The 10,845-nt window shown below is 51.4% G+C and overlaps 1 protein-coding gene across 1 annotated transcript; it reads right to left on the minus strand.

Annotated features, from left to right (window-relative positions):
• Nucleotides 1–5,598: 5,598 nt before the first annotated feature.
• On the minus strand, nt 5,599–10,289 carry LOC127226125 (keratin, type II cuticular Hb1). Its single transcript, XM_051189983.1, has 9 exons — nt 9,893–10,289; nt 9,046–9,254; nt 8,427–8,487; nt 7,825–7,920; nt 7,496–7,660; nt 7,127–7,252; nt 6,628–6,848; nt 6,359–6,390; nt 5,599–6,104 (listed from the first exon to the last, which is right to left on the minus strand). The coding sequence occupies exons 1-9, from the start codon at nt 10,259–10,261 to the stop codon at nt 5,938–5,940; spliced, it is 1,446 nt and encodes a 481-aa protein (XP_051045940.1). The 5' UTR covers nt 10,262–10,289; the 3' UTR covers nt 5,599–5,937.
• Nucleotides 10,290–10,845: the final 556 nt, after the last annotated feature.

Here is a 10,845-nt window from a genome sequence, read left to right on the forward strand (position 1 = left end):
ATAATACTGTGAAGGAATATAACAGTATGTGGGTGCAAGGTGACTTTATTTTGGGTGACTTGTTACTATACAACTCAGATCTTTCCGATGGGGCAGGTAAATTGTAGGATGGAGAAAATGAAAGATAGGGTAAATCCCAGAGTCCACAGTCAATTATGCTGGCAGAGGGGACAGACAGAGGAGACTCCTCTGTCCACTCACCTCCTCATTCACTCTCTCAGCCCTTGTTTTGGAATTGAGGATTGCACCCAGTGACTTGTATATACCAGGCAAGTACTCTACTGCTCAACTACATTCCAGCACCTCCTCCCCCCTTTTAAAGACAGGCTTTCACTATGCAACTCAGACTGGCATGGAAGTCCTGTGTGGCCCAGGACTGAACTCAAAATCCTCCTGCCTCAGCATCCCAAGTGCCAGGGTTACAAGTGTGCACCACAACACGCAGCTCTACTGGAACAGTGGTCTAAGGTCCCAGTCCTGGGGACTTGACAGTGAGTAAGACACTCTAGCCTTGCTCTCTGGAGGCAGGACACTGGCATAGAAATAAGTAGCAATAAAGAAGCGGGACACGGGGGGAGAAAGTTCGCCTCAGCCGCCCTGCTACACACTAAAGACCAGGCTCAGGTTGAAGCTAGGCCGAGACAGACCATGCTGAGTGGCCCAGGCCTGGGTTCTGATTTAGAAAATGATGATAGTGGGCCAGGAGCAGCACATTGAGGCATGGGGCAAAGTCCTCACCTCTATAACCAGACCTGAGGGATAGTTTGGTCTGTGTTCTCATAAGGGACAGAAGATAGCACAGCTTTCTAAGGAGAGGTGGCCAGATCAAGGCTGGCTTTACAAGGCTGGAGTGTGTTTAGAGAGTTCACATTCTTTTTCCTTGCGAAAAGGATTACATCATCAGTGTGTCTTGGGAACAATAGTTCCTGCTCTCCACATCTGTCTCTGGGTGGAGTGCAGGTGCGTCATCAGCCAGAGGCCCGGCATTGCCTTTTAAGGAGCTTGAGTGCCTGTGTGTCTGCTGGTTCCTGCTTCAGCACCTGAGGAACAGGTATCCAAAACGCTCCTTTCTTGGGTAAACACGACAGTCTCATGGAAAAGGAATGGATGGAAACGTGGCTTGCTGGTGACCACACACATCCTTGTCAGCCTCAGTGGGTCATCCTTTCTAATCAGATACTCATTCTTTCCCCCCGCCCCCCCCCCAAGACAAGGTTTCTCTGTCCTGTCCTAGAAAACTCTCTCTAGACCAGGATGGCCTTGAACTCAGTGAGCTGCCTGCCTCTGCCTCCTGAGTGCTGGGGTTAATGGTGTGTACTACCCCCACCCAGCTCAGATACTCATTCTTACTGATTCTCCCAAAGCAAGGAACCTTGGGAATGTAGCCCCTCTGTGAGCTTCCAGAGTCCAGCTCCATGTCCCTTGTGTTTTGCTGGGAGATAATGAATTTGATATTCAAAGGCAGGTTTTTTTTTTTTTCACCTTCTAGTTTCAGTACATGCGTCTGTCAGTGAGGAGGCTTTGAGGGAAGTACAGAGAAACATCTCGGGCTTGCAGGCAGGACTCTGGCCAGCATTCTGCATCCTGGCTCCTTGGAGATTGGCTGCCTACATTTTTCCTTTCCAACCCCAATGTTTTGCTTTTCCTGGTGTCTGTACTGAGATTCCAAGGGCTTGGGGTCAGGTCTAGGCTAGGGCTAGGGCCATTTGAATCACCAGAATATCTGTGGTTTGGGACCTGTTCTCCGAGAGGTTCCCTAAGCTATGGGCCACATTCCAGTGAGGGATGGAGGAGACTGGCCTGGTAGCTTTATGAAGAGTAATTTGTTCTCAGTTGAGGTGACTTCTGAAGGGAGCTGGGCTGTCCCCAGTTCAGTCATTGCTTTTCATTACAAGTGTGAGGTAGGAGAGAAAGATGTAACATTAAGGGCCATGGGAAGGGAGAAAAGCCTCTTATCCTAGGGCTTAGTGTTTATGTTTAACTGGCTGAATGAATTTAACACACTGCCCAAATCAAGGAAGACAGACTAAAGAGAAAAGAGCCCTTTGAGAGGCAATCAACAAATGGTTGTATTTGTTAAAGACAGTGTGTGCAACTTTGAGTCTAATTTATGGGCATTTATCTCTTAATTCACACCTGAATGACACATCTCACAAGCCCTCTACAGCCTTTTAAGATTTATTTTTTAGTTTCATGTGTACATGTGTGAATGTTTGCCTTGTTCATGCAGGTTCCTGAAGAGGCAAGAAAAGGGCATTAAATCCCCTAGCACTGGAGTTACAGGTGCTCGCGAGCCCTGATGTGGGTGCTGTGAACTGAACTCAGGTCCTGTGGAAGAACAAAGGGTTTTTAATTACTGGGCTATCTCTCCAGCTCCCACAAGAGGGAATTCTTTAAGAGAAGTAAACCAGCATATCACACACACACACACACACACACACACACACACACACACACACACACACACACACAGAGAGAGAGAGAGAGAGAGAGAGAGAGAGAGAGAGAAAGAGAGAGTTTAGGTTTTTCTCCTTTTCTCTTTTTTTAAAAATAAGATTTATTATGTATACAGTATTCTGTTTGAACATATGTCTTCAGGCCAGAAGAGGGCACAGATCTAGTTATCGATGGTTGTGAGCCACCATGTGGATGCTGAGAATTGAACTCAGGACCTCTTAACTGCTGAGCCATCTCTCCAACTCCCTCTCTCCTTCTTAATAAGCTGAACTCTGCTCACATGGACTTGTCAGGATCTCACCTGAGTGAAGGCCTCTAAGGAGAAGATTCTTTGGGAACTCCCATTCCCACTCCAAGAGGCCCATCTGTAAAGATGGCTTTCTGTTGGCTCTGTACACCCACTACTTTCCTGACTCACACTTCATAGCACTTAGAACCAGCAGAAGCTAACCTTGGTTCATATCTCTACTTGAGCCCCCTGAGGACAGTGACTGTCTCATTCACCTGTCTTTAGGGCCCAACCACATAAGTAGCTGTGGGCAGATTGAGACTTTATGGTCTAAGTTGATCTATCTAGGAATATTTTGTGTGTTTCCCCACCATTAGCATGTCCCATCTTACATAATCCCTTGAAATCATTTAAAATTATTTATCACAGTGCTGGAGATTGAACCCAGGGCCTAATGTGTCAAGAGTGCACACTATACTTCAATCTGCACATTCAGCCCTTCAGGAGCACTTAGTATACCTTTAATAACAGTGGTATAAAGCCTAAGGCATCTGACATCTCTCAGCTCCAGTTGGATCAGCAGCAGGTAGGAACAGGCAAACAAGCTTGTTCCAGAGGAACCCTTCCCAGAATACTACTCAGTGGCATGAAGCTGTCACCACTCCTGCTTGACTCCCAGTGTCCTCCTGTGACACCTGCCTAACCCATGGAATACATACATAATAGAAAGGGGAAGGCTGGCTTATACAACAAGGACTGGGAGGTCCAACAATGGCTGGCTGTACATTAGATAACGTGAGGACTACGTAGCTGCTGAATCCACGAGGCTTTCACATCTTCTCATCCTTCCCAGTCTGGCACTGAAGTCTGAGAATCATTGGTCTCAGCCCACAATGCAAGCCTGACAAAACAAAAGATGCCCGCAGCACTACCAAACAACAGGCTAGATGCACTCACCAACAAGGAGCAAAGATAGGCAGGCAAAAGCAGCTTTGCCTTTTTCTGAGACCTGTTCCTAACTAGGCCATAAAGTGCTGCCCTCTGAGGGAGGGTCTTCCCCCTCAGCTAGTCTTTGCAGGGAACACCCTCACAGATCTGCTCAGGAACAGATTTCTTAGTGATCCCAGAATAAATTAGGTTGACAATCTAGATTAATCATCGAGTATAGGATCTGGTTATGTCCCTATACTGTACTTACATGTACACTCACAAGTCCCTGGAGCTTGGAGGAGGTAAACGTTGTGTAGCTGGAACTGGGAGGAGAAGAGAGAGGATCAGAGCTCAGCAAGATGAAAGAGTGCCAGTAGAGCAACCCAGTAGTATGTCAAGGCCCAATTTGGCTGCTGAGAGCAGCGAGGTTGACAGGGAGGGGAGCAGAATGGCCCATCAAGATGGGAGCTTCTGAATGGAAGAGTCCTAGAAGGCTGTGGCTGTGGCTGTGGCTGTAGCTGGGCTGTGGCTGTAGCTGGGCTGTGGCTGTGGCTGTAGCTGGGCTGTGGCTGTGGCTGTAGCTGGGCTGTGGCTGTGGGCTGTAGGCTGTGGCTGTGCCTCTAGCTGGGCTGTGGCTGTAGCTGGGCTATGGCTGTAGCTGGGCTGTGGGCTGTAAGCTGTGGCTGTGCCTCTAGCTGGGCTGTGGCTGTGGCTGTGGCTGTGGCTGTGGCTGTGGCTGTGGCTGTAGCTGGGCTGTGGCTGTGGCTGTAGTTGGGCTGTGGCTGTAGCTGTTGCTTCTGGGCTAGGATCTGGACATAAACTCTGCTTCTTATCTATGTGATACCCGGGGCAGAGGGCTGTCAAGAGGAATCACAGATTCTGAAACTCTCTGGGGCTCTGTCTATCAGAGACGGCTGGCATTGGCTTTGTTCAGGACACTTCCTCTTGCTCTCTCATTAATCTTCATTGTGGGGGCTTCCCTTTCTGCTTCACCTGCTGAGCCTGGGAGTAGAAGTTTAGATATACATTCTGCTATAAAGATGGATATTCAGGGACAAGCCTCAAGATCACAGGACAGACAGCCTTGCTGTTCATCCTCTATGAAGAAGTTTAGTTGTCCTGGGGACACAGACATTTCTCTCCATGCTTGTGACTTCTGTTCATGAATATGCACATAAGAAGAGGCTCGTGGTGGCCCTGATCCATGGAGATATTTTACCCTATGTTCTACAAAAGAGCAATAACTAATAAACACAGATAGTGGTTGCTTGTGGTAGGTCCTGCCTGGCTATTATACATCTGTGAAACTGCTTTTCTTTGCCATAGAACCTGAGTTCTAGTCTCTTGTCATCCCCATCTTAGAGTTGTGCAAGCAGGCCCAGAGGGAGCCGAAGTCTACTCTGCTGGGAAGAAACGAAACAGCCTGGGTTGTTGTTGTGTGCTGTTTGTTGTGCTTGAGGCAAGGCAGCAGATCTGGCAGGGTTCCAACCCCCAAAGGGACTCCATGAAGAAAGGACAGCTAAATCAAAGGTTTTTTTTTTGAAGCTTTACATCATATTCATGTTATTCATGCCTTTAGGATTCCAGTAAATTACTCAGGTATGAGTCTTTCTCACCTGATAGCGAATGATGTTTCCTCAAGCTTCGGGCACTGGGGAATGTGATGCTCATCCCATCATTTACAAACATGTTCTGGCTGCTTTGGCGAGGCAGTGGCGCTCACACAAAGTGAACACAAGACTCACTGCAGTTGTAACCCTCAACTAAGAGACAGCTGTTCCTCATCTCAGGGTTGTTTTCATATATTTTAGGGAGATGTCCTTTTAAGGTGGTGTGGGGGAAATTGCACCATGGGTGAGCCTAGCATGGACCTCACCAGGGAGCCCAGGGATAAAGACTGTCCTGGAAGTCCGGCTTTCAGTTCAATGTGATGCTGGAAACTTGAACCCTGACTCGTTAGGCTAACAGAGACACAGACATGGTTCAGGGATGACTACATTAATTTATTGGAAACAAATCAAGACAGAGATTAGAGGGGAAGGGGTGGCCCTGTGATTCTAGCAATAGCTCCCAGGTGAGGCAGGGTAGGCGCTGTTCTAGCCCTCCCCTTCCCCTCCAGACCCCCACCCTCTGGCTCCAAAGGGACTTCTAGAAGCCCATCTTAGTATTCACTTCTGAGAGCAGGGGGTCATCCAGGGAAACCAGAGGGGCTGAGAGTGAGAGGGTCCCTTCAAACTGAGCAAGTCGCTGAGCCCCTTGTGCCAGGTCCCAATACCAGGCAGCCAGAGATGTCTCAGAGGGAGAAAAGCCATGCCCGGGTCCTAACATTTGCGGCCACAGGACACAGCAGAGCCGCAGGGCGCACACAGGCCAGTGCTCACTGCCAAGTTCCCGCTGCAGGGGGCGCTGCAGACGCTGCCAGTCACTGGCCGCGAACCTGACACACATAGGTCCCCAGACACGACCCCTCCACGAGAGCTGCTGACACCTGCGGATTGGAGGAATGGGTTTGAGTGAGGATGGGGTCTGGAGGTGTGTGTGTGGGTGGTAGGACCCAGTTCGTTCCCTGACCCCGAACCTCTGGGATTAAAAACCAGACCCACTTCCGGTGAGCACTCTGGTTCTATCTATATCCCCAACTCCTGCGTCTGCACATTTAACTCTCATCTAAATCCCTCCTTTCACCCTCTTGCTGCTGTCACAGGGAGTAAATATGTCCACAACAAAGCCCCCAATACTTACAGACATTCACAGCTCCTACACCTTCACACAGTCTAAGGGAAGACAAAAAAAAAAAAAAAAAAAAAAAAAGCTTATGAAGCCCAACATAGGAGTAAACAGTCCCCCCCATATCGTACTGCACAAGCCAGATTTTGCCCTCAAAAGTAGGTTGAAACATGACCCACTATGAACACAACCTCACAGGGCCCAGTGAAAGATTTTATCCCAGGGAGTCCAGCCATTGGTCACCTGGGGCAAGATGGGGATTGGTTCACCTGGAAGGAACTCACCTCTGCTCCTCGCCCTCCAGCAGGCGCCTGTAGGTGGCGATCTCGATGTCCAGCCCCAGCTTGGAGTTCATCACCTCCTGGTACTCCTTGAGCAGGCAGGCCATGTCCTGCTTGGCCTTCTGTAAGGCAGCCTCCAGCTCAGCCAGCTTGCAGCGGGCATCAGTGAGGGCGGCCTCTCCCTGCTGCTCAGACTGGGTCACTGCAGCCTCCAGCTTGGTGTTCTGGGGACACAGAAAAGAATGAGATGGTCTATGGTCCCTGGGTCCCTCTATATTACCTGGATGTATCTAGTCTGATACCAGCTGGAAAACATCTCTATCCTCAAATAAGAACTTTTTCTTTTTAGACATGGTTCAATCAGAGGGACCATGGCCAGGATTCTGCCCATATAGATAGGAAGTATACTAAATGGTAAGATCCAGGCAGGGCACATGCTGGGCCTATGGCACTGATCAGGCACCCGGCCTCCCTGGTCCCAGCACAGCTGACCCCTGCATACCTGGCACTTGGCGTTCTCAATCTCAGCTGTCAGCCTCTGGATGATGCGATTCAGCTCATTGATCTCCTCTCTGGTGCGGCGCAGGGTCTCCCCGTGCCGGATCACTGTGGCCTTTATCTCCTCACACTGGGGATGGGAGAAGCAGAGATGCCCGTGAGGCTCAGGATGCAACATGGACCCAGTGAGTGAGCACACCACCACTGAGTGTGCAAGATGCAGGGCAGCACAGTGCTCAGCCAGGCCTGCCTCCTCCCCTGAGAGCTGACTGCAATCTTCCTGTGATTCTTGGAGTACAAGAAGCCTTTGCTGATAGACCCTGGATCCCTTCCTGCTGTGTCATCTAAGGACAAGTGTTGTGACCTCTCTCACCTTGGTGCGGTACCAGGACTCGGCCTCTGCCCGGCTGCGGGTGGCAATGTCATCATACTGAGCCTTGATCTCAGCCACGATGCAGTCCATGTTCAGGTCCCTGCTGTTGTCCATCTTGACGATGACAGAGGTGTCTGAGATGTGGGCGTGGAGGATTCGGGTCTCCTGCACAAGGAGGAACAGTAGTCAAAAGCTTGTTGAAAGTTCAGTCTAATCTCATGGACCCGTGCCAGCCTCTCAGACTTCCCTTGGTCCACACAGGACTTCACAGTCATGGAATGACTACTTTTAGGCTACTTGCCAGGTTTCCACCTGGCTGATGCCCTCACCTCCTCATACAGCCTCCTCAGGAAGTCGATCTCCTGGGTCAGAGCCTCTGCGTTGGCCTCCTGGTCTGACTTGCGCAGGTAGGCACAGTCCACATCCTGGGAAACAGGGATGTGAGACACTCATGCTTTAGAGACTCTCCCTGCCTCCCAGCTCTGGCCTCAAGTGCTTCTGAACTGCTCCAGCAATCCTCCAAGATGGGTTCCAGCTCTGCCCCTGGAGCCTGTCGTGTCCCCAATAATGAACCCTGTTTCTGTTCCATTATTCCTTCTGGAGTGGGAAGTAGACTACACAATTGCTCAATGGACAGACCGAAGCCCAGTGTGTCCCTCAGATGCCAGTCACAGACTATAGCCTCCAAAGCAGGACAAGGCAGCAGAGGTCTATCTAGCCACCCAGTACATCAGGGCCACTAGACATCCCAGGTAATTTGTCCTTTGTCACAGACCTGAAGTGACATTTATTGAGTTGCTTCTCAGGGAATTTCCCATCCTACATGAAAAAGTTCACATCCCTGCTCCCCGAAACTGGCACCAGTTACCCTTCAAACAGTGTGTCCCTCAGGTATCCACGTTGCCCTGCCTCCCACACCCCTGCTACTTGCCTTCTTCAGAGCCACAAACTCATTCTCGGCTGTGGCTCTCAGAGAAACTTCCTCCTCGTACCTGACATAAAGAGAGGAGAGATCAGGCAGGGAAGGGGGGTTCTCTGAACCCCACTTGGCCAATCCTGTTCTAAGATCCCTTTCAGAGAGAAATAAAGACCCAAAGTGCACAAGATGCATTCTTGGACACGTAGTTCCAGCCTTCCCGCACATATGTGCCAGTTTTAGCCCTGGAGACCCAAGACTGAGAACCCAAGGCTGTGGGACATTCTGGGCCTGGGTCCTAGCCCTCCTAATGCCTTAACCACATCTACTTGGCCGTCACAGTGCAGGGAACAAAATCAGGAGGAGAAGGTAGAGTGTTGGAGTGTGTACTCCTTCAGAGGGGAATGGGCAGAGTGCTAGACTGGGCAGAGTTACCACCTGGGCTAGATAGAGCATGACAAAAGACACCAGGTCCCCTTTTGGTGATTGTCTAGACAGAGATTCCATAGATGGTAGGATCTGGCAATGCTATAGCCCAGGGATCACATACTTTCTTGAAGATAATCTTACTTCCTGTACCCTGGATTTCCATGTAAGTGAAACCCTGTGGCAGCTGCCCACACCCTGCCCTCACCTCTTCTTATAGCCCTCCATGGCCTCCTGCGCATGGTTGAGCTCAGCAGCCAGCCGCCCACTGTCAGCCTCCACACATTCAGCCTCCCTCCTCAGGGTCTCGATGTAGCCCTCAAACAGGGGCTCCACGTTGCTCTCGCAGCACTTGCGGTTCTGGTAGAACTGCCACTTGGTCTCCAGCAGCTTGTTCTGCTGCTCCAGGAAGCGCACCTGCCATGGGAGAGGGAAGGGGTTCAGGGGCAGATCTGGGGTGGTGGTGGTGAGGAGGTGGAGAGCTCTGGGGAAGGAGCCCAACTCTCCATTCCCTTATCTTGGCCCTGCCTCAGCTTTTCCATTTAGGGAGAATACGAGGGACAGACCCAGCTGGCCACTTCAGTGTCCTGTGCTGGGCTTGGTACTATCCTCTGAAGCCAGGAAGGCAGGACTCCCAACAGGCAGAGCACCCACATTCACGTCCCAGAAGGAGGGGCTGCCAGGGATCCTGGGAGATAGTGTCACAGGCCATCTGGAGGAGCTAACTAGGCTGACCTCTGGCCCTCCCCCCAGCAGTCTGCCTCCCTTCCTCTCAGCTGGAGTGCAGCCTTCCTCCTTGGGCTGCCCACAGCTCCATGCTGCAGGCCCCTGGGACTCCCTGCTGTGAGCTTGTGCCCAAGGCAGCCTGGCCATGAGCCCTGCTTCTCGGGACTGGCAGATAGCCCTGTGGGTCCTCAGTGTGCCCATCTGGACACACCTGTCCCCTGAGATTAGGGGATCAATATGAGAGGTCTTTCTGCCACCTGTCCTCCTCATGTCCAGCCTTGGCCATGCATATGGTGGGCTCCAGGAAGGGGCTGGTGCAGGACACCCACCTTGTCGATGAAGGCTGCGAACTTGCTGTTGAGGCACTTGATCTGTTCCTTCTCCTCATGCTTCACACACTGAGCATTGGGGTCGATCTCCAGGTTGAGGGGTGTGAGCAGGCTCTCATTGACAGAGACACTGGTGATGCAGGGGGGTGTGGGCCCACAGACTCCTCCAGAGCGGTATCCGAAGCTTCTTCCACAGGAGCCGGAGCGGAAGGCCCCACAGACGCTGTGGCTGCCGAAGCCCCCGGAGAGTCCACGGTAGCAGGAGATGCCGCGGTAGGGGGCTGCAGAGATGCAGCAGCGGCCTGGCCTGGGCCCGCAGGCTGAGGCGCAGCTGAAGGCACGCTCACAGAATCCTGATCCGCAGGTCATTGTGATTTTGAAGATGGACTCTGAGTTGTGGATGGGAGCTCTGGAGTCCTGGCGGAAACTCCAATGTACCAGTCTAGGTGCCTGGGTCCTATTTATGGCAGAGTCTCAGGGGTTTGGCTAAGAAGGTGGTTGAGGCAATTGGACTTTATGGGCTTGGGCGGTTAGCCCTGTTCAAGCCTCTCTAGAGTGTCCTTTAATGGAGGAGTGGCCCTCACCCTCCCCTCTGTAAAGCATGCCAGCCTGTGCCCGGGGCACCCAGCTGGTTGCGTCTTCAAAGTGCCTGAGGTGGGGCATGCACACTCTGTGGCACCAGAAAGGGCAGGAAAGACCCAGAGGAGAGCCAGGAATGGGATGCAGATGCACTTGTGCCTTCAGTGTGTGGGGAGGAGGTCACCCAAGTAAGGCTGGGGAATCAACGCCCAGTCCCCATAGGCTTTGGTCCAGGACCATAGCTGTTCCAAAGCAGAATGGCCATCGCTCTCTCACTGCTCTGTCCTCTGAGAACTGCTCTTCCTGAAGGATTAGTGCAAGGCTCTCTCTCTCTCTCTCTCTCTCTCTCTCTCTCTCTCTCTCTCTCTCTCTCT

The sequence above is a fragment of the Phodopus roborovskii genome, unplaced genomic scaffold, assembly GCF_943737965.1.
Source record: "Phodopus roborovskii unplaced genomic scaffold, PHOROB, whole genome shotgun sequence".
Classification (NCBI taxonomy): Eukaryota; Metazoa; Chordata; class Mammalia; order Rodentia; family Cricetidae; genus Phodopus; species Phodopus roborovskii.